Source organism: Strigops habroptila, chromosome W (genome assembly GCF_004027225.2).
Source record: "Strigops habroptila isolate Jane chromosome W, bStrHab1.2.pri, whole genome shotgun sequence".
Taxonomy (NCBI): Eukaryota; Metazoa; Chordata; class Aves; order Psittaciformes; family Psittacidae; genus Strigops; species Strigops habroptila.
In genome coordinates this window covers 18,649,073-18,675,475 of record NC_044301.2, presented here as the reverse complement: position 1 = coordinate 18,675,475, position 26,403 = coordinate 18,649,073, and the positions used below count along the sequence as shown (strand labels likewise).

Genomic DNA, 26,403 nt, shown 5'->3' with positions numbered 1-26,403 from the left:
TTCCCACTAAGAATATATGCATCTAAAAATAAAGTCTGCTTTGCATAGCATTCATAGCTTGTTTAATCAGTGCTGTAGTAATTGAATTTTAGCCTCGCATTGAATGACCTGAGAGGTACCTGTGCACTTCTGCTTTCCAGGCAGGGCTCCCTGAATTCCTCTGATTTCATATACGGTTGTAAGTTAGGTTGCACTGTTTGAACCTTGGAAATGCTGTTAGGTGCTTGAGAGCTGTCAGGTTTTGATGTGTATCAGGATACATACAGTGCAAACCATATATTGAGAACATAAATAGGAAGCTGCTTCCTTTACCTATTGTGTTGTGTCCTGGAGTCTTGGTGTCTGCTCAGGCTCTTGTTCTGCTTCCTTGAAAGGGAAAATCCCATTTTGACTCTGGCTTGGGTTCTCCAGTGGCACTGCCAGATTTTGCAGTTAAAGTGGTGAAGCTTGTTGTGCTTCCATCCAGTTAAAGCATGTTGAGATGGTAGTCCTGCTTTTCTTGAGAGAAAACAGCGATGATGATGATGGGGGGTGGGGTGGTCAGTGTCCATGCTCTGTAGGGTGTTGTGTGGCAGCAGGGAGGATCTCATGACTGAGCCTAACTCAAGGGTTCCAACATCTAAAAACTTGATATTTTTTTTTTTTTTTTTTTTTTTTTTTTGGGTGGGGTGGGCGTGATTGCTGTGCTGTTTGTATCAGTCTGAGGAACAATATCTGGAGAAATGTGGGGTTTCTTCCTAAGGGCCTGAAAGGCAAACTCTGAAACTTCTGTTACTGCCTTATAAACGAAATGACCAAGCTGGAGTTTTGGTTTTGTCCTGAGTTCTTCATGCTGGCTGCTGAAATCTGGTGCTCCCACAGGGACTGAATTCCCCTCGCTAGCTGCTTGTGGTGGCTTTGGTAGGTGCAAGTACTGTGGCATGGTAGTCTGTCTGCTTCATTTTTAACTGTTTTTCAGAAGCTTTAGGTTGGTCTGGTATGTTAAACCTTGCCAGTAAGAACATCTTGGAAAGTATGTACTTGCCAAGACCAGTGACACTTTCTGGATTATTCCAGAGAGGAATAGAGTTATTAAAAATAAAAAATTCAGGTACTGTGCTATTGAGAAATTGAAAATGCCTTTTTCATGGGATGCAGGTTTTCCTGCGCAAGCAGGATCTTGCATAGCTTCTAGGAGTACACAGGGTTTTCTGTGGCATGATGAAAGCCTGCGAGTCTGTTGATGATTTGACTTCCCTTATAACTACTTTACCCATGTTTTTATTTTAAGCTAATAAACTTTTCCAAAGAGCAGAATAGTCTTCACTGCCTGTGATAGGATTTGCTGCTCCTGATGTTTTAAAGTGTAGGCAGATGTTAAATAAGCTTTAGTTCTAAGTGTGAGGGAGTGAAAACCTTTGTGTGAAGGGGAAGAGGGGGGGAAGAGTTCTAGTTCTATCCAGCACAGCCTCTTCAGCTCACCTTGGTGCTGCTCCTGTTCTGTTCTTGGAGAAGCCACACTGCTGCAGGGGCTGTTTTGAACTCGTGTGACCTAAGCATCACATGTGCTAAGTCAACACATCACCTGTGTGATCCATCTCAATGATGAGGCAGAAATCATGGACTTATGGTTTTGGCTGTATAGCCAAGACAGTAAAGCAATAATTTTAATCCTAAAAAAGGATCTTTGGACTCTTGGCACAAAGCCTAGTGATCAAGTAGAGCTTCAAAACAGTGACTCTCCAGCTTGATTCCACCTCTGATAAATTACAGTGCTGCTTCTCAGAGCAGCTTACAGCTTCCTTTGAGACTCCTCAGACCGTTGGTTATGCAGGACTTGCTCTGGGATGCAATTTTATTGCATTGGCAATCTGTAATTTTACAGGTGAGATGTCAAGTGCCAAGTTTTTTGTTGTCATAGAAATTTATTAAGCTGGCAAGCTCTGCTGTTGTAGCTGGAAAAAGCTGTTTTGGTATAAGCCCCAAGTGAGGGTTAGTTTATTGCAGTTCCCTGTGTGTGTTACTCATTCACAATTGCTTGTTTTGGTGTGTACAGCTGAGTGCAATGCTATTTTGATGGTGGCAAGGCAAAATATTGCAGAGATGCTTAAAAAGCACTTTTTTTTTAATAAACTTGTGATTGATGATTCTTTAAATGATTCTGACCTCTGTTGCTGTGTGGTATCTAATTCATTCTGCATCTGATTTTCTTCTTTCTCCCAGTGCTGGAAGGGTAGTCATTCTTAGAGAGCTGTTTACTAGCTCTTGTAGCCTGGCAAAATGCAGAAACCAGTAAATGTGGTCAGGTATTGTGAAAACAACTAAGCTTGTGTTGTGAAAACTTGATAGTACTTCCTTGTAGATATAGTTATGTCAAACAGCTTCTGTAAGTGAAGCTATCGATCATGTCTGTATTACCAGTTCCTTTGTTAAACTTTATTTTACTTGTTTTACCAAGTTAGCTTGGAAACAAATAAAAGGCTGTGATGTTGCTACAGAACTTTAATGTAATACTGTCTTTCAGGTGCCATGTTTCAGAACAGAGGAAGACAACTGAGAAAGAAGAGCTGAAGACAGTAACACAGAACCAGATAGATGCTAATTGTGTGTGTGGGGGAAGTTAACCTGTCTCTGAGGTGACTAAAGGGGAATAATGGTGATTTTGCGCCAGGCTCGGTCGCCTGCTTCCGTCCCAACCAGCAATGAATCTTGACTCGCTCTCGCTGGCCTTGTCTCAAATCAGCTACCTGGTGGACAATTTAACCAAGAAAAACTACCGAGCCAGCCAGCAGGAAATACAGCATGTAAGTAGACTAATGGTGCTATGAAAGAAACTCTGGAAGTGTCAAACGGAGTTTCTCTTCTCATTTGGACTGTGCTCTGTGGTGATCTCATGTGAATTGCTGTGCACTGTTTTTTGTGGTGTTGAGAATCACAGCTTGTGTCTCTGATATTCCAGTTGGTTTCATTTCTCAGGTCAGCTCAGCTGAGGCTAGTATTAACTTTGTAGTTGAATATTAGGGTTAACTGCTGCTCTTGGAGGGTGATATCCAAAGCTTTCCCAACTCCTTCAGGTTAAATCTTTCAACTTTTGGACGTTCCATAGAACACTGATTGGGAGAGGGAGGAAAACATGCATTTACTGTTCAGTTGTTGCACTGAAAGCATGAGTACATGGATACCTATGTCTGAATGAATGCTTTCACTTTGTCAGATGGAAGGTTTTTGTTCCTCATCTCACTGGATGAAGCATGGCTTGGTGGTGAAGCCAAGCTGACTGTCTGGGCCCTGGGTTTTCAGGAGGCAGGCAGGGTAACTGCAGACTGAAACCCAAATATCTTAAGATCTGGGCAAGAATTCTGGTTTATAACTGACCTTTTTAAAAATATAGCTCTGAGTAGCAGGATGGACTGAAAAGCATTATCCACAGAGAAGTGCTTAGGAGGAAATGAATGCTACTGAGCCTGTTTCTAACTGGTTTAGTTCAGTTCCCAGCAGACAGCTGGGCCAGTTAAAATTCCCCCCCCCCCACTAGTGCAGTCCTGCAGTGATTTGCATCAGATTAGGAGGCCAGGGGGGTTATACAGAGTGAATTTCTGGTAACAGCTGACTTTAAAAGTGCATTCATTACTTATCTTGAGGCAAGGGGGTAATTTCAGCAGTATTCACTGCTTAAAATGATCTGGTAAGCCATGGAGATGGAATATGTCTCTTGTAACCTCCGTAAGGTTTCCATGCTTTTGCAAGTTCAGTGCTTGCTGGGAGCTCACCTGAGATCACTATTAGTTTCAACAGCCCATTCGTGCAGCAAGGTGTGACTGAGGCATGACTTGCAGATCTGTTACAAACACTTATGTAAAGGATAATAAACATTGATTTTGGAGAAGATAGGGTTGATCTGCCATTCAGTTGGAATATAGATCTCTAAAACAGGGACCAATTGTTCATTATCCTTCATGCCAGGCCTCAGGCTCACTGTGGTGAGAGACTGGAGACTGGTCTGTGGAAATGGCTCTTGTGTATGTTTATAAGACGGATCTAGGATTTCAAGACTAAACTCTTAAAATCTCCACGATACCTTGTCCTTTTTATTGTTTTTAAACTTCCTGGTACTACTTTCCTTATGTGGTTACTAGTACAATTTTTCCTTAGATGAAGAGATTATATATGCATGCTTTAACTCTTTCTCACAGTACACTGGTGTAAATTTTTGACATAATTGTTTTACAAAGCTTATATCTAAGCACACAGTGTATGTGGAAAACTGCTTGGAGTTGTTCTTGTCACAACTCACCAAAGTGACACTTGCATTTAAATATATCACTCTCAAGCGTAACAGTGACAAAGCTTGAGGTACTAATTTCTGCTTAAACATGCTCTCATTAGTCATTTAACATAGGTGATGCTTTAAGACCACCTCTGCTCTGGAGACAGGCTGAGAGAGCTGGGCTTGCTCAGCCTGGAGATGAGAAGGCTCCGGGGAGACCTTAGAGCAGCTTCCAGTGCCTAAAGGGGACAATGAGAAATCTGGAGAGGGGCTTTTGACAAGGGCCTGTAGGGACAGGACAAGGGGGAATGGCTTTAACCTGCCAGAGGGGAGATTGAGATGAGATCTTAGGAAGAAGTTCTGTCTCACCACCTGTGAGCAGGGGGTTGGAACTGGATGAGCTTTAAGGTCCCTTCCAACCCAAACCATTATGTGATTCTATGATTGTTTCATCTCTCTCTACAGGAAAGCTAGCAATTCTCATTCCTGTCCCCTGGAAAAGCTTTTATGTGAATGTAGCTAGAGTTGAAAGATGCTACACTTCAAGCCTTCTCTTTCCCTCCTCCCCATATGTTAAATTTTTGAATTATCCTTTTGAAGTTACTTCTGTGCAAGGAAGCAATATAATTCTGATGCAGAAAAGATGGCTTTAGTATGTACAGCTTTCTCCTCTATCCATCTGCTTTGATGAATTCATCTTGGTCATAGCACCAAGTAGCTCCCTAGATTACTCCAGCTTCATGCCACTCTTATTACCACATCTAAATCTACATATTTAACTGGGATTGCCTCAACAAATTGCCTATTTTCTGAAGCCTGAGCTAACCAGTAGACCTTGCTGTCCATTCAGTTTTACTGGCTTTTGCACCAATCTGAGCATCTTCCTGCCTAATCATGGGGGATGGCTGCTTTCAAAGACAGCGCTGTTGGCATAACTGGAGTGGGCTCTTTACTCTAGACTGATTTATCACAAGACTCTGGTCAAGAAGCAGAGCTATATCCAACTCGGATGTTTCTTTCCAGCAGAACAAAAGTTGGCAGGCACTGGAATAAGCAGGCTGAGGGGGAAAGGGAAGCATAGTGTCAGGTAACTGTAGAGGAATTGTGACGGGAACAATCAGAAAGAGCAGAGCTGGAGCACACAGAATCTTTTTGCACAAAGAAGCTACTGGCAAGCAAGGATATTTATGATGGGGTGAAGCAGTGGACTTGGTGGAGGCAGTCAGAGCACATGCAGAGCTGCTGGTTTGTGCTGGCACATTGTGTCTGTCCTGTAGCTAGAAATGGGGGAACAATGGCAAAAAACTTGCCAATAAAGGTTGGATTTGATGTTAGCTGTACTATTTGGACAAAAGAGGCAAGCTGCTGGTGATTGTGACTTCAAATTTCTGCCAGTATGGGTTTTATTAAAAACAAGTAATGCTGTTGTGTTAGATGAGATTTAAAGTGAATAAGCACTGAAACAACCTGAAGATACTTCAGACAAAGCTGATGAGCTGGTCTGTAGTCAAGAGTTAAACTTGAGGCATATGACAGGGGATGCTAGCAAAAATGTAATGCTGTTAAGAGGTAGTGATGAGTGAGAGGTGTTGCAGTTATCAAATGCAGATCACCTCTTTCTGACTGAGGTGTAGAATTCAGTTGAATGAGCTCTAATGACAGGGAAAAGACTTGATAAAAGGTCTCAGCTGCAGGTGTTCAGCCTGTGGCATTTGATTTTTTTAAAGCTTGCTAATAAGCAAGTTTGAGATGAGCTTTTTTTCTTTAGATAGCAGGAAACACCTCCTGTGTAGTATTTCCTTATGTTTTAAAAGACCCTGGAGTAATGGCAGTCAAGTCAGTCATGATCAGGAGACAATGTAGAAGCTGCCTCAAAGATCTGTGGAGATGCTGTGTGGTGGCTTGGCTCTGGGATAAATTCCTGATACACAGGCATAGCACAGAGGTGCAGGCTGTTCCATGGCTGTACTCCTGCAGTTAGGCACTGTAGCTGTGGGGAAAAGTGAGGCCATGGCACTGTGTGGGTTCTGGGCTGCTTTGGTAGCAGAGAAGCTTGAAATCCTCCTCTAGGTTTCTTGAAAACCCCTTTTACTTAGCTTTTTAAGAATACTACCCATGAAATGCATGGCTTCTGTGTCAATGACTTGTGTCTAGATCCTTTTTTTATCTCTTGGTTTATACTTTTCATTTGCAAATAGGGTTAATGACTTTGTTTCTAAGGTTACTGACTAAAAAGGAACATTCTTAGCAGTTTTGTTAAAACTGTAGATGACAACCACTAGAAGTACTGCTGTGTTCATGGTACTAGACCCAGATCTTGCTTTGTAATGACTATTCACTACCAAGTTATGGTTTGGATTTTTCTTTTCCAGATTGTGAATAGGCACGGTCCCGAGGCAGACAGGCATTTGCTACGCTGCCTATTCTCGCATGTGGATTTCAGTGGCGATGGTAAAAGCAGTGGCAAAGATTTTCATCAGGTACAGTTTGCACTGAGGAATCTGCTTATTAGGTTTGGTTGTTAAAAACCTGCAATAAGATTTAAGCATGAAGGCAGGTTAGAGGTAGTAGCTTTAAGCCAACTTCTTTTCTGGTGTATGGCCTTTCAATTGCGAGCACATTTTGCTGGTCCTCAAGTCAGAAGACAGCAAATTGTTGATATCTGCCTCTTACAATTGCTTGATCTGGAAAACCAGATAGCTTCAGTACAATTGCTTTTTCCAGCACGTGCAGTGCTCTGTTTTGAAAGCCTGCCTTTGTTTTTTAAGACTTTGTCCAAATCCACTAACTGACACTTCTGGTGTCTGTTCTCTCAGGAGTGTTTTCATCCTTAAGCCATTTTGCCACAGACTTTTTAGCTCATAAATGGGAATCAAATATTCTTAGATTGTCTATTGCAATGTGGGAAGATGCTTGCAGAAAATGAAATATTGCACATATGATGGAGAATGTTTGATCACTTTCTTAGTCTTAAAAGAGAAAACTAACCAAACCTGAAGAAAACTGGAATGAAAAGAAACTATTTACCATTAATGAGAATGTGGACAATTAAAAAGACCTTATCTTTGCTTATTTTTACTGCACACTGTGGACAGTAGAAGCTATGTTTTATTGTCCTGTTATGAAACAATGTGACAGTTTTCAAGTTATCTTGTTCTTTTCAGACTCAATTTCTGATCCAGGAGTGTGTATTGCTGATTACAAAACCAAACTTTATCTCAACACTGTCCTACGCCATTGACAATCCGTTGCACTATCAGAAGGTTTGTATGCTTCTCGAAGGGGATCCCGGTGTCAGAAACTGCAGTGAATTGGTCTGTAGGAAACCAGCTGGTTTTCCCTTGGGTTTTTCCTGGGTTGTTTTTTTTATTGCTAAGATTGGTTGCACTGAAGTCTTCAAAAATTTAGCTTGTCCAGAAGTTGGGTTTGTTAAACAGAGCAAGTTAATCACTCAGACTGACTGCAAACTAATTTTAAAGCTTAATCTAAGGTTAGTAGTTTATGGCTTGTTTGTGGTAGCCAGAACCAAAATAATTCATCAGTGCTCCTCTTTCAGTATCAAAGCCACGATAGTGGTTTGATAGTGAAAGAGTGGGATATGCAGAAGAAACTTTTAGTTTAGATGTATCCAAAAGTAGTTCCAAAGATGTCTGTTTAGCCACATAAGCTTTGTGTTAACCTACAGCAGAATAGTTCCTAATATTCCAGATATACAAATGAACTCTGGATAGACTGCTGCATTTCAAATGACACTAATTCCATGACACCTTCCATTTAACTCTTTATCTATTTCAGAGTCTAAAGCCTTCACCCCACTTATTTGCCCAATTGACTAAAGTCATCAAATTAAGTAAAGTTCAAGAGGTAGGTGAACAATTATTTTGAAAATACTTTAATGTTTTTTGACTAAGCTTGTTAGATGTCCCCTTACTGTGATACTCATTCTTGTTTGTAGGTGATTTTTGGTCTTGCTTTACTGAACTCTTTCAGCTCAGATCTGCGAGGTTTTGGTAAGTGAAGTTTCTGAAGTACTGCAGCAGGGACACATTTTCTTTGTAAGCAGTGAGCTTTCTAGATGGATAGATGTGTGCATGCGTGACCTGAGTAACGCAAAACCTTGCAATTAGTGGTGCCATTCGAGTCTAACACCATTTTGAGAGGGGCAGCAGATTAGCACAGTCACCTTGTCTTATATGAAGTTGAAGGTCCCTTCCATGAATGACTTGCTAGATAATGAATCAAATTGAGGTACTGTGATATTTTTCTTTTAGCTGTTCAGTAATATTTGAGTTCTGAGGTATGGGTTGAGACTTCTATTTAACTCTTAACTGTTGTGGCTTGTGGTAAACAAACTCAGATTAAGAGAATAGTACCTAGCTAAAAAGAGTCTTCATATTAAAAAGAAATTCAGTTTTTGATTCTTGCCTCTTTTGTCTTCAAAAGCTGCCCAGTTTATCAAACAGAAACTCCCAGATCTTTTGCGCTCTTACATTGACGCGGACGTCAGTGGAAATCAAGAAGGTGGCTTCCAAGATATTGCAATAGAGGTCCTGCACCTTCTCCTCTCCCATCTCCTTTTTGGGCAGAAGGGAGCCTTTGGGGTAGGACAGGAACAGATTGACGCTTTCCTCAAAACATTACGTAGAGGTAAGTGTGGTGGTTGTCAGGAAGCCCAACTAAATGCAAACTTTGAAATGGATTTTTGTAACGTACTGCCAGTGCAGTATGTTACAGATGGTGGGGAGCTTGTACATTTTCAGAGCTCTATCAACTGACAGAAAAATACCACTGTTCTGGCATAATGTACTGGGTTTTATTTCAATGAGCAGTAATGTGGTATCATGTTTGGGTTTTTTGAGGAGTGATAAATCAGTATTAAGTAGGGGATATTCGAATCTGTGCTTGTGGGGGATGGTATTTGTAGATTTAACTTAAAGCAACTCAGTGCAGGGTAGTTGAAAAAACTTGAGCTCCTTACAGTGTAAGGAACAAACATTTCAAACAGGTATATTTTAAGTGCTGGGTTGTGTATATTGGGTGCAGATCTATGAGGAAACACTAGCACAGGGAGGGGAGTGCTTTTGAATAAAACTGGTTCATTTCCTGGAAGCTACCATGGTCCTTGTGATGGCAGGGGATGTTACTGATATAGTAGTGTCTTCCTTTCTGAAACAGTGTTTGCTGTAAACCCATCAGAATAAGGATTTGGACTTGAGAAGCTAACTGAATTTAACTGAGCTCACTCCCTGGCTCTCTCTAGACCTAGAGGAGGGCACCCATTATACAAGAGCAAAATATTCTGTTTGTTTAAGTATAACTTCTTAGTTCATACTTCAGTGAAGATTAGTGTATTAGCTTCTGTAATTCCCCTCACTTTGTTTTGGGAAATTGGGAACTCTTCTCTGAATGGCTCCAAAGAGTATGGAGACATTATGCATCACCTTAACTAAGGATAATGCTGTCTCAGGAAAGCCCACCCATGAGGTGTCTTTGCTGCTTTCCACTGCGGACTGAACTTCCACCCACACATCTGATCCTCTCATTACTGTGTCTCCCTTAGACTTTGCTTCCCAGGGAGGAAGAAGTGAGCATTCTCTCTTTACATGCCAAGTGCCTGGTTTAGGTTGCCTAGACTTCTTAGACTCAATAGCAGGTCCTTTGTTTCCTAATACTTCCTGAGTTGGAGGAGAGGCTTTTGCTGTCCTACTTGTGGTGTTTCCTGCTCTGTGTTTTTTTTTTTTTTTTTTGATGACTGCTGTTACTGACAATCCAGTTCTAAACTTGCTGCTAGCCCTTTTGGGCAGCTGCAGTTGACCCTGTGGGAACCCAGTCTATTCTACATTCTTATTCTCTAGGAATACAAGGGCCTGTAGAGACAGGACAGGGGGAATGGCTTTAGGCTAACAGAGGGAAGATTTAGATCAGATATTAGGCAGAAGTTGTTCCCTGTGAGGGTGGTGAGGCGCTGGCACAGGGTGCCCAGAGAAGCTGTGGCTGCCCCATCCCTGGCAGTGTTCAAGGCCAGGTTGGACACAGGGGCTTGGAGCAACCTGCTCTAGTGGAAGGTGTCCCTGCCCATGGCAGGGGGCTGGAACTGGATGAACTTTCAGGTCCCTTCCAACCCAAACCATTCTATGAATATCTAAGTGCCCATAGAGAATGGGGAGGTGGGATGGAGGGATGTTGCATGAGCGAGTGCTGCCTTGATTTCTGCAGCAGCAGGGAAACTAGCACAGCAGTCGAATTATTTCAAATAGTCACTTGCATGCAACTAGTGTTCTGGGGTTTTTTGACACTTTTTTTTTTTTTTCTTGCCTTTAGATTTTCCCCAGGAGTGTTGTCCTGTGGTACTTTCACCACTTCTATACCCTGAAAAACGGGACATTCTAATGGACAGGATCCTGCCTGATTCTGGAGGGATAGCCAAAACCATGATGGAGAGTTCTCTGGCAGATTTCATGCAAGAAGTTGGCTATGGCTTTTGTACAAGGTTTGTAGGCATCTTGGGTGGTGGTGGTTTTCCTTCTTGTTTCTTGAGGCAAAGGGTAAAGAATACTTACAGTACTAAAATAACTAGAACCTCATTGAGTATTGTGAGGTCTCTTGTTTTAATTCCTGTTTTATATTTTGCTTTCTTCTAATGTGTGTAGCATGTCTGTTGAGATTGTGTAGCATTTTGTCATGGTGAGAAGGGCTAGGTAAAGGTATTCAAATTCCTCATGAAGGTTTTATGAGAATTTGACCATTGCCCTTTCTTGTTTTAAGTAAAACTAAAGTGGCTAGGCAGAATAAATCCCAACTAAATCTTACTAGATCTTTGGAAGAACTTTGCTTTTGTGCCAGACTGCTCTTAGCTCCCTGTCCGTATGAAACAGGTTACAGAAGAACTGAATGTAAGAGTCTCGCTTCAAGAGTTGACCAGCAGCAGCTTTCTGTTTGTACTGGGGTTTGATCAGTGTGGTACACAGTATGACTGAGATCATTTGTAGCTGTAGAATCTAATTATGATAGTGAAATGCTAGAGTATCTTCACAGCTGTGTCAGTCTTTGCCTGCTTAGGCTTATTTTGGTAAAAATACAGCTCTTAAACTCACCCTGGATTTGCACATATATTCGTAGTCATACATGACCCACATCTTCAATAGTGTTCCATATTCTTGCTCTGTGCCCCTAGTCTGAAATGTTAGATGGGAAGCTGTCACTTGGACTTGCTGGAGCCATGAGAAATGGGCTGTCATGCACAGAACCATGTGGGTTTGCAGGTGTGGCCTCAGTAGGACTGAAGAGCTTTGCATATGGCATAAGTATTGTGTTATATGGGCTATTTGTTTATATACATGTGTGAGTTGGAATAGTTACTAGAAAAGCAGGAGAAGCTAGACTACTTAGAATCTGTCTATTGAAGAGTTAATTTGGCTATATTACATTATTAATTATATATTAAATATATTTCCTGTTGTATACCTACTATCTGCATAAATCCAGCTCAACTTCTGAATGCTGTTTTTAAGGATTTAGGATAGTGCTCTAATACTGGTAGTGATAACAGGAGCCTGCAAGCCTGTGGCTGGTTTTGATGGGGGCCTTAGTCTTAGCTCTCAGTATGAACCTAATGTGTTGTTTTGGTGTGTGGTTTTTTTTTTTTTTTTTGGTTGGGTTTTTTTGTATTTTTAAGGAAGATTCATTTAAGAAGCATAAGCTAAGAGAAGTAAATGATTTTGTATTTTAAAAGAAAGACTAGTGACTACTTTTGGGGAGGTGATCAGATCTATTATTCACATAAGTTTCTGTTCAAATAGGGAAGTGAGGAAACAATATAAATGTGTTGGAAGATGTTGAAAAATTTCTTTTGTTAAACACTGTTTTAGGAGGCATATGTTATCTGTACTGATGCTGTATAAATCTTGTTGGCCTAAAGAAGTGTTCACAAAGTGAAACACATTGCAAAAAAAGACTTTCAGTTCTAAAATTGAAACTTCAGCATCTGCTCATTATTTGCTTTTTGGGCTCCTCAAAGGTTTTTGTTAGCAACCTCTGCTCAGAGACACCTGGGCTTGCACCAGGCCAGAAGGCATCCATACTTTCACAGCTTACCTTTTGAACAGTGCACGTCATTGGTTTGAACATGCATTCTCAAAGCCTTTGTTTTACTTTTAGCTAGCAAAAACTTCACTCTTTGAAGCTCTGTATAACAGGTCAATACATGGAAGTGCTTCTAACAGCAAACTGCTAAACCTACCCTGTGCTTTTGCTTTGACAGAGCATAGCCTGTGAAACATCTCTTGCTGTCACTTAAGTAGACCTAGCTTTGAACTGAATACATGGCACAGCATGTTTCATGGAAATAATTGCATGGAGCTTCTACTGAATTTCTCTTCTTGCTCCTCCTGGAATTTTATTATATTGGATCATTTGACTAATATAACTGAGGCTGAGTGAATGGTTATACTTTAGTTTGTGATTAGTTTCTCCCAACCGTACTTACAGGTCTTGTTTTGGTCCGTCTGTCTTACATTGTGCCACAGTGAAACCTGCTTTTGAATTAAGATCTCCCTGGGTTTGTGTGTGTATTTGTTTTGTGGTTTTTTTGTTTTCTTTTGTTTTTATATCTTAGTGTGGAAGAATGTCGCAACATAATCATGCAGTTTGGTGTTCGGGAAGTCACGGCTGCCCAGGTTGCCAGGGTTTTGGGGATGATGGCTCGAACTCATTCGGGGTTGACGGATGGTATTCCATTACAAGTGAGTGACCTGCTGGGCTTAGATATATTTTTATCAGCAGATGATAAGGAGTTAAAATGCTGTTCTCTAGTAGTTCAAGACTTACTTTTATTATTCAACACTTACAAGTCTAACTGTTCTGCTGAAAATGTCTATAACACATTCTTGAATGAAAGATTCTCAGGTGTGTGCAACTGGTGTCATTACTGGTCTGAACTTCTTGCCTTCATAGTGCAGGGAGTTCTGTAGCTAGGGGCTTTTGAGACTGCTTTATTCTTAACTAGTATCTGATGGAGTGTATTTAACTTGCAGTCTATTTCGGCTCCTGGCAGTGGGATTTGGAGTGATGGGAAAGATAAAAGTGATGGAGCACAAGCCCATACCTGGAATGTGGAGGTCTTAATTGATGTTCTTAAAGAGCTGGTAAGTTTTGTGAGCATCTTGGTCTTTATGCAGAATATCTGCAAGAAGGGCATGTCTTGGTGTGAATATAAAGCATTTTAAGCTCCTAGCAGCCTGAGTGGTTTTGAATCTCATTAATATAATTGTGTTGCTGTACTTAAATGACTGGTGGTGTTTTTTCCTCATGAACAAGAATATTTTGAGGAGTTGTGGGGAAAAAGCTGTCTGAATGGCAAACTTGGGTGCAGCTTCAGATTTTATTCCACACTGCTCCCATGTACTCCAGCATGTGTCCTCTGAGGGTTTGTTTGTGTGCTTGATGATGAAAAGGAAACAAAATATTTTTGTAGCTACTCATTCCAAAACACTAAATGCTTCTTGTGTGTGATGAGGCTTCAGAAATAGGAACCTTTTTCCACCACTTACAAGCAGCAATTTTTGTAATTAACTCGGTGAAATGTGAGTACCATTTCCTTTGCCTACCTTATATTGGGTGATTATTTTTTTTTTGTATGTCATCTCTAATCTATGCAGGAGTCCCTGCTTTATTTTCCTAAATCTTGGAACATACAACTATCTTTCTTTGGTGCTCACCTATCTCTGAAATGAGTGGCTTGTGATCCACAGTGGCCATGGTTCCCTCCAAGCTCCCTCATCCTTGCAGTTTCACGCTATTGCTGAAAATCAAATAGGTGCTTTGCAATTACTTGCAGTGTACATTCTCCAACAGGAAAAGCAAGTTCTGCTTGCCAGCAGGTCAGACCCTTCTGCCTTTTATTGGAGGGCATATGGAAGCCTACAAAAGGAATGAGCTAGCATGCTAAGAAAGGGGTTGTGTGTTTGGGGGTTTTGGGGTTTTTTTTGAGGACTTGTTAATGAAATGTTTGGAAGGATAGACATTACTGACTGTGGTGCTGGGGAAGTGCAATCTCACAGGCTAGTTTCAACCATTAACTTGCATCAAGTTCTCGCAACTATCTAAATCCTTTTCTTTTTAAAACCAAAACCCTTGCTTTCAACTAGAAGTCAGGTGGATGTTAAGCTGGGTAAATTACTGATGGAGAGGGGTTCTTACAAGACAGTATTGAAGATTGTAATGTTCAAGACTGACTACTTGTTTTTCTGGTTGCAGAATCCTAGCCTGGACTTCAAAGTAGTAACCTATGAACTGGACCATCTGGGATTTCAGATTCGTGACAGCAAGGGCCTGCATATTGTGGTGTTTGGCATCCAGAGAGGGCTGGGCATGGAAGTTTTTCCAGTTAATGCCATATACAGACCTTGGAAGCATGCAGAGGGCCAGGTAAGTGTACCAATGTTTCTGCTGTATCTGTACAACACCTGCCAAGTTCCTGGATTTATTGAAAGGCAAATGTGGATTGGTAATGTGAATTTTGAGACAAGCCACACTGGAGAACTTGGCCTGTTAAGGCATAGGCCTCAGGTATGTTACTGAAGTACAGTCTGTTAATTGAACAGTGTCTGCATTGTTTGAGAGGAGATGGTCACTTGCTGTGCATGTGTGACAGCACCTTTGGTTTTAGCAGGATTCTGGTGCATGATGCAGCTGGGTGTTGAACTGTTGCTGCACAGTTGTGCTCTGAGGTTTTTTACCTGGCTACACAAAAGGGCTACATCTTTGTTCAGGCAAGTCCCTTCAGCACATCTGTATCTGTTGTTTTCAGAAATCCTGGGGGAAGTGTGAGGTTCGGTCTTATGTAAAACACTGATAATATATCTTGGCTTATCTCTACTGATTCATTGATTTGCATCATTTTCAGAAATGTGGCAGTTGATAAAGTGGAAGGAACCCGAAACTCTAAATATCTAAACTATTTCTGCTGTCTTTTATTCCAGCTCTCCTTCATTCAACATTCCCTCATAAACCCTGACATCTTCTGTTTTGCTGACTACCCTTGTCATACTGTTGCCACAGACATCCTGAAAGCACCACCAGAGGATGACAACCGGGAAATCGCTACATGGTAAACCTGCTCCCAACTGCTTTTCATACTTAGAGTTAGATTACTTGTCTGGTCAAATGTGGCTTTGTAGTCATGCAACCAGATTTATTTGTAGCCGTGTATATCCCAAGACATCAGCCATTAGTATTTGTTCTATGTTTGATTGATGAAAGTTCTCATGTTATCCAAACTTCTCATGTGCTTCCATAATATTTGAAAGTGTACTGCCAATTCTTGCTTTTATTGGAGTTTCCAGTTCTCTGGAGAATTTCTGCTGATGTATTTTGAGACATACTGTGAGCTGATAGAAAGGTTTAGAGGAGGTATGAATTTAAATGTCTTTCCCAGAATGACATTAGGGAAACCTGCTGTACTTGTATGAAAAGTCCTGGGATTTAAATAGTAAATTTATATAGCTATTGCTGAGTTATTGCATAAAGCTGATGAGCTGACCCTTACACCCCTTCTTTTGATACAGCTGTGTAGCTCATTTCAGTGAATATATTTACTTCTATTTCCATTGTATGGCCAAGAAGAGGAAAGTGGAAGGTGGGGAATATGGGTAAATTGGGGAAGGTGGCAATGATTGTTTGTCTGTAAAGCAGATGAAACAAGTAGAATATCTTCACTAAGTTTCACAGGTGGGGACTTGGAGGTGTTCTAAAAAGGTGTATTCCATCTCTGGAAGTATGTTTCAAGCTAAATTATCTACCTCAAGCTGAATTCTTTTTCAAACATTGGCTTTCACTTTTCCCCCTTCCCTAACAGAATTGGAAGCTCTTAAGCTCTTAAATTGGTTTGCAAACAAAAAAACCAAACAAACAAAGTGTTAATTTTCATGGTTAAGAATGGTCTTGTAAGCTTAATTCTATGTGACAAGAGCTGCAACATCAGGTTTCATAGAATCATACAATCCCAGACTGGTTTGGATTGGAAGGGACCTGAAAGTTCATCCAGTTCCAACCCCCTGCCACGGGCAGGGACACCTTCCACTAGAGCAGGTTGCTCCAAGCCCCTGTGTCCAACCTGGCCTTGAACACTGCCAGGGATGGGGCAGCCACAGCTTCTTTGGGCACCCTGTGCCAGCACCTCAGCACCCTCACAGGGAACAACTTCCTAATGTCTAATCTAAATTAGGTTCGCAGTGGACATGGCTTTATATTATCTCAGTTCTACAAAATGCTGGAATCCTGGATCCTGTAAGCTGACCTCTTTAACTTTTTTTTTTATGTGTGTGTGGTGTGTTTCTGTCTATTTTTGTCTTTTGTTAGGAAGAGCTTGGATTTGATTGAGTCTCTGTTACGATTGGCAGAAGTGGGACAGTATGAGCAGGTTAAGCAGCTCTTCAGTTTTCCGATCAAGCATTGCCCAGATATGTTGGTGTTGGCCTTACTGCAGATCAACACATCCTGGCATACCTTGCGCCACGAACTCATCTCCACACTCATGCCAATTTTCCTTGGCAACCATCCCAACTCTGCCATCATTTTGCACTATGCATGGCATGGGCAAGTAAGTATTTTCACTGGAGTGTAGCTTGCTCAGGTAACTGAAAGCTTGTTTTAAATGGTTTGGGCAGTTAAAACAATGATGTTTGTATTAGTTTATAAACTGGGTAATTTAAAACCCAAGAAGTAAATTCAGTGGTTAATGCAAAGTAATACGAGTTGAAGCAAACTGTTGTGATTTGATTTTTCTTTGGGGAAATATATTCAGAACAAAGAAATAATGTTCACTGAGAAAATATTCCTGTAAAAGTAGAGATCAAGTTTGACTGTTTTAACCATTCAGTTTTAACCAAAGTTGACCACAGTTTGTTTGTTTTTAAACAAACACCATAAATCTCACAACAGCAACACTCCCCCCCCACTCCCAAACTCAACCTTACACATTTGAAGTGTAGAAACCTGAAGCAGTAAGAGGTGAGGAGTTTTAAACCAAAATTATCTCCATTGTACTTGTGAAAAGATGGAGGCTATTCTAGGTATAAAGAAACTATTTATACTCTTAAGAGTCTAGGATGTTTTCTGAAAACTTAGGATTTGCTGCTGAGCTTTTTCAAGGAGAGCTTCCATGTAGAGACAGGATAACTATATATGCAAATCTATACTTTTAATGGGGAAACAAGGAGGCCTTTTGGTATGGCCTTCATCATTGCATCCACTGGTAATTAAGCAAATAGGAGTCATAAGAAGAAACTTAAAGCAGAGGAAGCCTCTGGGGTTGGAGGGAATCTGCAGTAGCAAACATCTTGCCCCATTTGAGTAGCATTAATAAGAAGCTTAGTCTACATTCACTGCACAATGATGGCTATTTGCTAGCTGAAGTGCTATGAACATTTTATATTTTTCCTGATAACTCTTTAAATTGTAGAATGAGGGGGTAGGATACAAGTGGTGTGCTTTTTGCATAAGGTCTTGAAATGGCAGAATATGCAATTTTCCCACAGGGTAGGCTTCAGAATTAAGTACACAATGATGGCTGCCATGTTACACAGTGCCATTCCACAACTTGAGGATGTTTCGCTTCCCCAGATGAGGAAACCATTTAAGCAAAACCCTTGCTGTCATCAAAATCTTAGTTGTGCTGTAGTTTAAAAATGCCCCTGTAAAGAGCTAGATACTGTTTTCCATGTTAAGATGTGACATTGCAATTCTCACTTCAGGACATCATGTCAAGCATAACGTCGTAAATGATTTGCATATTTCAAAAGCAGTTTCTCTACAATTGAGAAGAATTAGAGCTGTACACTCGGAGATGGGGTTGTACATACTTACCATTCTTAGTCATTCTGCATCCTTTAGTAGCTCCAGGATAGTTAGTTATTGCACAAAAAGAGCCCAACTCAGAAGAGAAGTTCTGAAGCTAAAGAGCAAATAATGTTTGCATGTTAAGCTTTAGAAGTAAAATATCCTACTTAATGTTCACGTAGTTGATCCTTTTCCTAGAGGCATGAAGTACAATCCTAATGTAATTCTCCTTTAGGGTCAGTCTCCTTCGATTCGTCAGCTGATCATGCATGCAATGGCAGAGTGGTACATGAGAGGGGAGCAGTATGACCAGGCAAAACTCTCACGCATTCTCGATGTGGCACAAGACTTGAAGGTGAGTTTTCCAGAGCACTGCTGTTATTTTCTGTCCAGTGTCTTATGCAGAATTGCTCATCTTTTAACAAAAGCTAAGTTTAACTTGGTTGTGACTAATTTAGTAAGGATTACTTTGTTTAAGCATGTCTGAATTCAGTTGTTACTGTTGTTTAAAAAAAAAAGGGGGGGGGAGGGCAAAAAAAAAACCTATGCTCATGTGATTTTAAGTGCTCTTCAGCTGAGCTGTGGTATCTGACTACAGATGCTTTCTAGCCTATCCACTTATGAGCCCAAGACATTTCACTTGGTGTTTGCAGTAGAGTTGGTTACGTGGCTTAGTTGACAAGTTACTTGGGAAGCAGTATAATAGACCTGCCTGCTATATCAATATACTGTAAATCCAGGAAGAGCTTTGACTGTTTTAACCTTGAATGCTATTAAAATTAGAACATAGTAAATATCCATCAGGTATTTGTGTGAAGGGGGCACTGCTAAGCTTCATGGAACGGGGATTTCTTAACAATACTACTACTTCTCAGTTGTTTACATGTTCACAAAAGAGACTGGAAGTTGTGACTGACTTCTTTGAGGCCTTTACTGCTTCCTAAAGTTAGATGCAAAATAATTGTGTGTCTCAGTGCAAAAGCACTTGAAGACTGTTTTATTGTAGCAGTTTCTGTGTTAAAAGTTGAACACTTTGAGGAGATACCATATTCAAAGGAGCTCTGAAGGGCTTGAGCTCTGTTTGCAGGGAGATGACAGGCTCTTCTGATTAATTTTGTTGCAGTATTAACTTGGTAGTTCTGCTTGCTGGTGGATATTCATAAAGAGGAATTTAACTGTCAACACAAGGTGGCTTCAAAGAAGGGGTAGGGTCATGATTTGAAATGAGAGCTCTTGCTTATTTTTCTCCTGAGTGAGCTATAAGCAAATCTTGTAGTACCAATCTTTTTGTTGACAAAGAAAGCATAGCAGCATGAAGAAAATTCTTCACAATGAGGGTGCTGAGGCGCTGGCACAGGGTGCCCAGAGAAGCTGTGGCTGCCCCATCCCTGGCAGTGTTCAAGGCCAGGTTGGACACAGGGGCTTGGAGCAACCTGCTCTAGTGGAAGGTGTCCCTGCCTATGGCAGGGGGTTGGAACTGGATGAGCTTTAAGGTCCCTTCCAACCCAAACCATTATGTGATTCTGTGTGATAGCAAGATTTCTTTACTAAAAAGTATATGGGGATTAGAAAGGAAAGAAAGGAGAAGGGGTATCCTTGTGTCTTCACTAGTAGTCTTCTGATATATTTTTTTTCCCCCCTCCCCTTTAGGCCTTGTCAATGCTGCTAAACGGTACTCCATTCGCTTTTGTTATTGACCTTGCTGCACTTGCCTCTCGACGGGAATACCTCAAACTTGACAAATGGCTCACAGATAAAATTCGGGAGCATGGGGTAAAACAGGTTTTTTCTTATTTCTGCACTCTATCAGTGATTAACTCAAGTTATTTTAACAATTTTATAAGTAGCTTTAAAGTTATGGAAAGTGTCCATGGTCTGATAGTTCAATGTTTTCACTGAACTATAATAGTTTAGTGCAATTCTTTCCATGGTGCAATTGCCAAGTTTGAAATAGTGGCTTGGATGCTGTCTGGGAGATTAAGGAACGTTCATTTCCCCCCCCCCCCCCCAGGAGCCTTTCATCCAGGCCTGTATGACTTTTTTAAAGAGAAGATGTCCGTCTATCCTGGGTGGCCTTGCTCCAGAAAAAGACCAGCCCAAAAGTGCTCAACTTCCTCCAGAAACCTTGGCAACTATGTTGGCATGTCTTCAAGCTTGTGCTGGGTAAGGATTATATTGCTTATGTGGAATGTGTAATCTCTTTGCAGCTTATTTGCTGGCACATGGTCACAGCTGGTTTGGAATTTCACACAGAGAATGGGGTTCATGAGAGTAAATAAGCTTGCAGGCATAGATCCAGATGTATGTTTAATTTTGCACTGAAACTTCTGTTGTAGGGTAGGTCACAAGAGCTTGAGTGTTCCTGTCTTTATAATCAAACAAGTGAGCTGATCTTTGACTGAGGGATGGCTGGTTAGTCAGATCCTGGGTTGTTAATGACTAGATACAGGGCTGTAATTTGGACAGAAAGGGATACAGGCCATAATTACAGAATGGGACAGCATGTTGGAAAACAGTGACTATGGAAAGGATTTTGTGGTTGTGTTAAGCAAATGCCTCTGTGTGTGGTTGCTACCCTAGCAGAAAGGGCTAATGCAATCATTATGTGTTGGAGCAAAGTGGTAAGTGGTGATTGTAATGTAATTGAGACTGAAACTAGACGTGTAACTTCTGTTGTCTTCATTTGAGGTAGTCTGGAAGTAGTCAAAGGGTGGAAAATATCTAAGATCTTTTTCAAACCAGATTGTTCAGCTAAAGTCCAGAATAAAAAGTGTGGGTCATGGAGAGCAGTTTTATCTGCTAGAGGGAGGGGTGGACTACAGAAAGGCTGATGGAAACTGGAATTGGGCAAACCAGTTTTTAAATACTGTGTTCGCATTTTGTAAAAATGGCTGATTGTTGTAAAATATTTGTGGTGTCACTTCTTGCTGCTGTTGGATCAAGCTGGTATTTAACCACAGCAATATTTGAGGTAACTAGGTGTAGCATAGTGTGACATGTGAGCTAGAGGGGACTGAAAGCTAGAGATAATGCTAGTTTTGGTGTTAAATTTTGACACTAAAAGAGGCTGCTATGTCTCTGTGTGTTACCTGATCTAAGGCTTCTGTTGTGTCCCCTGGTTTAGCCAGTGTTGTCTTGAAAATTTAAGAAACACTTTTAAAGGTATCCAGGATGATTCATGCCTCTGATGTAGATGCCAGGAAATGAGTATCGACATAGATTTGTCATGATGGGTATTTGATCTAGAAGGGAATTTGGGGTAGCTCTAAGATTTTAAGATAAAGGATTCTCCTGATTTCTAGTGGGACCTGTGCAGTTAAACTTCAAAATGCTGTTTGAATATTGCTTCTGAAATCTAGTGGTCTAGCATGCCTCTTGAACTGAGAAGATGGCTGTTACTTTTCAACTCAAAGTGCATCTTCTAAGACTACAGCTCACAAATTAACTTTTATTTTGCATGCTATCACATCCAGATTTTAGAGGTTTAATAGTTAACTGTAGACTTGGCTTGCATCTAATGTCACTGTGTTCTGAATCTTAATGTGTTATCAAGTTTTATTTATTCATTTAATTCCAAGAGCTCACTAGTTCTCCACTGGCATAATTCTCTCAGCTTTTGGTTTCTTTTTATAGCTACTTGTATTCCCTTTTATGCAAGAATGTGACCTACTCACAGACATTTTCCATTAGTTATTCTCTTTGAGCTTTAAAAAGAAAATGCTTGTATTTCTTTCATGAAGCAGTTGCTTCGATTAGCTCAGGTTTCAGTCACAAATGGAAGCAAGCATTGTGAAGACTAGAAGATTAAGATCGCAGTAAACATTAAATACGTCTGGGAAGGTAGTTCCACTTTACCAGCTGAAGTCTGCCATCTCCTAAATCTGTGGATTTAGGAGCCCACTCTTTAATTAGGCTGTAGTTATTTCTTATCCTGGTTTGTGTCCAGGGAGATGCTGCTTTTAGCCACCAGGACCCTGCATGTTCTGAGACTCTTTATTTTTGGTGCCACTTGTTTATCACTGGGGAGCACTGAAGTTGTGGCATCGTGTAGCAGAGAGGCTTCAAAAAGCAATGTGTTCCTTCTATTAGAGTGCTTTTGTAGTGAAGTTGGGGTGCTTGTGGGCACCACAGGCTGACCAAGCTTGTGACTTGGTCACAAACTGCTTATGAAAAGTCTTCCTCTGAAGGAGCTACAGTGAGTTCAGAGGGCAGCAGTGCTTCTTCCATGCTGTCATGTCCAGCACAGCCCTAGTGTGTCAGCGTGAGGAACAGTCATTCCTTCTCTGTCCCTGCCTCAAGAAGAGAAGAGGCTTCTGGCTACCTGTGCCCAGGGGAGCGAGAAGGCCTTTCCTTGCTTTGTAAAAATGGCTTCATTAAAAAAAAAAGGGGGGGGGGGGGGGAAGAGATGCGAACTTGTTATTCCAGCAAGCTGGAGCTTCCCTTAAGCTGACAGTTTTGTTCCTCTAGAGTTGGCTGACTGTGTTTGCTGGTTCTCCTCCTTACTCATGTTTCAAAGTTCTTTTGCAGTTTTCCTATAGTTTTCTTCTGGGAATGGCACTGTTGGATGCCTGAATATATTTCTACATAAAACTTAAAAATATGAACGTTTTCTTTAAGATCCAGATACCAAATCATGCACACCTATGTACTACTTGGTATAATTTGCCTCACATGCAGGCTTTTGGTGGGTTTTTTTTGTGAAAACTGCAGTTTTGTACTATTGAAAACTACTGTGATGTTTGCATCTTGGTTCAGTGTGTCTTTGGACATGATAAAGAAGTTAATCTTCAATCTGTCTAGATGGCAGATCATAGTAGTGGTTTGCTCCAAACCTCAAATGGTCTAACTGGTCTAGGATTGTAAGCCTGGTTTAGTCTTGATTGTGGGCTGTGTCCTGGGTTCAGCAGTAGCAGTCAGTTTTCTCCTTCTTAGTAGCTGGTGCAGTGCTGTGTTTTTGACTTTCAGCCTGGGAACAACGCCGATAACACCGATGTTTTTAGTTGTTGCTAAGTAATGTTTACTCCGACCAAGGACTTTCTCAGTCTCATGCTTTGCCAGGGAGGAGGGGAAGCCGGGAGGAAGCAGAGACAGGACACCTGACCCAAACTAGCCAAAGGGGTATTCCATACTGCAGCATGTCATGCCCAGTATATAAACCGGGGGGAGTTACCCGGAAGGCCCAGATCACTGCTCGGGTCGGGCTGGGTATCGGTCGGCGGGTGGTGAGCAATTGTATCCTCTCCCCTTGTTATTTCCCTTATCATTATTATTGGTGGCAGCAGTAGTGGTTTTGGATGGTACCTTAGTTACTGGACTGTTCTTAGCTCAAACTGTGGGAGTTACATTCTTTGATTCTCCTCCCCATCCCTCTGGGAGGGGCGGAAGAAGGGGGGGAGTGAGCAAGTGGCGGCATGGTTCTGAGTTACTGGCTGGGTACATGACTCTTGGGTACATGAGCATCTACGTGGCGTACCTTCACCACCAGGTTCTGCACCCGGGCAGCGATATCTTGCCACAATGCAGCAGCCCAGATGGGTTTACCTCTGCATTGCCAGTTGCTCTGCTTCCATTGCTGCAACCACCCCCACAGGGCACCATCCATGAGTCAGTAGAGAGATAAAGTACTGGCCATTTTTCTCGTTCAGCAATGTCCAAGGCCAGCTGGATGGCTTTCACCTCTGCATACTGACTCGATATGCCCACTCCTTCAACAGTTTCTGCAACTTCCATCTGCCTTCTGTCTCTAATGCTTCCTTCAGCAACCCTACAACAGAAGGATCCTCTGAGAGACCAGGCAAGGTGGACAGCTGCTTAATTTCCTCTCTTTCCAAGGCAGCAATACCAAAAGCCCATCGATACCCTTTTGGGTCTTTGAAGTACCCTCTCCTGAGACAGTCTATGCCAAGGATGCATGGAGCCCCTGGACCAGCCACAATGGGGTGCTTTTGCCACTCCTTCCCAGTCAGGCTGATTTCAGCCTCCAGTACAGTCAACTTTTGGGATCCTCCTGTCACTCCAGAAATACTAATGTGTTTCACCCCTTGATACGTTGATGGCATCAGGGTACACTGTGCACCGGTATCTACTAGAGCCTTATACTTCTGTGGGACTGATGTGCCAGGCCATCTGATCCACACAGTCCAGTAAACCCAATTGTCCCTCTCCTCCACCTGGCTGGAGGCAGGGCCCCTCTAATAGGGATCATAAAATTCTCCACTTATGTCTTGTAGAAAGGGATTAGTATTCCTTATCACAGGAGCTGGAGTAAAATCAGCTCTTCCACTCCATCTGGGAAACAGAGACTGGAGCAGCAGCTTTCCTGGGAGGATCATCCTTGACCATTGTTCTCCTCTTCAGTTCACGCACCCGTTGCTCCAGAACGGAGGTAGGTTTTCCATCCCACTTTCTCATGTCTTCTCCATGATCCCACAGGTAAAACCATAGGGTGGCCCGTGGTGCGTACCTCCTTTATCTTCTCTCTTGGGCTGTTAATATCTGAGATGCGGGTTGGTGCACATGGGGAGCTGGATAGATCGGATATTTTGTCTTTGAGTTGTTTGAACTCCTGCATCAGGAGTTTTTCCACAGCTGAAATGATGGAAGGGCTGAGATTGTCTTTGAACTCTCGGACTTGACGAGTCACTTCATCCACTGTTGGTGGTGCTGCCTCATTCCAGGTCATTTTTGCCAATGAGTGGGCATATGATGATGGCACACTCCATGTAAACTTCCATCACATGGGTCATGTACATTCAACTTCATCTGGATTTACAGATGCATTCCCGGCATCCAGCCTACGATAGATCATCTCTAGAATGGCTGATTCCCTCAGGGACTGGATGCCTTTCTCTATCGTGGTCCAGTTGGCTGAGCGATTCGTAATATCGTCCTTGTAGGGAAACCTTTCCTTCACAGCTGCCAGGAGTCACCTCCAAAGACTGAGGGCTCGCTTCTCTCTTGCAATCGCTTTGTCAATTCCTCCTTCCCTTGCAAGTGATCCCAGCTGCTTGGCTTCCCTACTTTCTAGTTCATGACCCTTCTAGTTAGTGACCATCGACCCCATTGTCCCAGCATTGGAGCAACCAGGTGACAATGTGCTCCCCTGGAAGACGGGTGAAATCTTTTTGCATATTTTGCAGCTCAGTCAAGGTTCGGGGTTGAGAAGTCACCTCTTCTTTTTCCTCTTACTTTTATTCCTGTAGTAACAACTCTTGTTCAGATGCTGTACCCTTTAGTGTGCGCTTTGGGTCTTCATCTTTCTTTACTGCACAAGTTACTCTTTGTGCCTCTCATTTGCTTTTCCCCTTGCTTACAGGGGCAACTGATATTGGCATGGATTGGTCCTTTGGTTTAGCTGCAGTGTCTTTCACTGTGTTTGGAGTGGCTCCTTTTTTGGAGGTTGAGTAGGTGCATTGTCTGTTGCTATTTTTTATAGGATCCACAGACATCTTTTTCGTGCTTCTTACAGAACAGGGCTCTGTAGGCGTAGGCCAAGCCCCAGCACGCTGCAGCAAGTTCTCCCTCTCTGGTATTGCCAGGATGACAGCACACCTTGTCTCATTCTTCTGCCAGTTTTTCTGGATTTTGCGCTTGTTCAGGGGTGAAATTCCAAAGCACTGGAGGGGCCCACTGGCCCAGGTGTTTGCCCATATGGTCCCACACACCCTGCTATTCCGACTGTCCAGCCTCCGGGAAAATCTCTTTCTGGTCTTTTTAGATGGTCATTTAACCTTAGTCGAGACCTGAGCCCAACCCTGCTTAAATTTCGAGATGATATGAGATCGGGTGTTCCCAGGGTGGGATGGCCATGGGAAAGCGCATGCAGTGTATGTGGCAACATGCTGATCCCCAGCACAAGCAGCAGGCAGGTCTCAAGGGTATTCAAAGGCCATCCAAAACCTTTAAAATTCTCAAATGCTGCTGTAAATAGCCCGGTGGGGGAGCGGGGGGTGTGAGGGAATGTCTCCTTCATACATTAACCTGAGGAGGAAAAAAAAAGATGTGTAATGGCTAAACATTCCCATTATATACCTCCCAAAGCATAGAGGTGATGAGCACACTGGGAACGCAAGCCAGACCAGTTTCATGATCAATGAGTCTATTGTATTACAAGTCATTACCATGAAGTACAGTGAAACAAGAACCTTAGCCCAGGCCCCCCAGCCGATACACACTAAACCAGCAAATACTGGCTCGAAGTAAGGTGTGACATGCTGAAACTCCGAGACCAAGCGTAACAAATCCAAGAGCAAATAGTGGCTATTAATCCGAAACAATGAATGCTTATCACAAATACTATTAGACGCACTCTGCTCAGATCT

General features: G+C 41.9%; 1 protein-coding gene across 3 annotated transcripts in view; it reads left to right on the top strand.

Annotated features, from left to right (window-relative positions):
* The first annotated feature begins 2,494 nt into the window (after positions 1-2,494).
* LOC115619204 (CCR4-NOT transcription complex subunit 1-like) overlaps positions 2,495-26,403 on the top strand; it is a 58,698-nt gene continuing 34,789 nt past the window's right edge. For all 3 annotated transcript variants that reach the window (XM_030511247.1, XM_030511246.1, XM_030511248.1), the window contains exons 1-15: positions 2,495-2,783; positions 6,619-6,726; positions 7,411-7,509; positions 8,042-8,110; positions 8,202-8,256; positions 8,690-8,893; positions 10,568-10,736; positions 12,861-12,987; positions 13,279-13,389; positions 14,501-14,671; positions 15,226-15,353; positions 16,604-16,844; positions 18,318-18,437; positions 19,733-19,855; positions 20,094-20,245. In XM_030511247.1, coding sequence (XP_030367107.1) covers positions 2,682-2,783; positions 6,619-6,726; positions 7,411-7,509; positions 8,042-8,110; positions 8,202-8,256; positions 8,690-8,893; positions 10,568-10,736; positions 12,861-12,987; positions 13,279-13,389; positions 14,501-14,671; positions 15,226-15,353; positions 16,604-16,844; positions 18,318-18,437; positions 19,733-19,855; positions 20,094-20,245 — 1,979 coding nt within the window. In that variant the 5' untranslated portion in view covers positions 2,495-2,681. The remainder of the gene's footprint in view (positions 2,784-6,618; positions 6,727-7,410; positions 7,510-8,041; positions 8,111-8,201; positions 8,257-8,689; positions 8,894-10,567; positions 10,737-12,860; positions 12,988-13,278; positions 13,390-14,500; positions 14,672-15,225; positions 15,354-16,603; positions 16,845-18,317; positions 18,438-19,732; positions 19,856-20,093; positions 20,246-26,403) is intronic.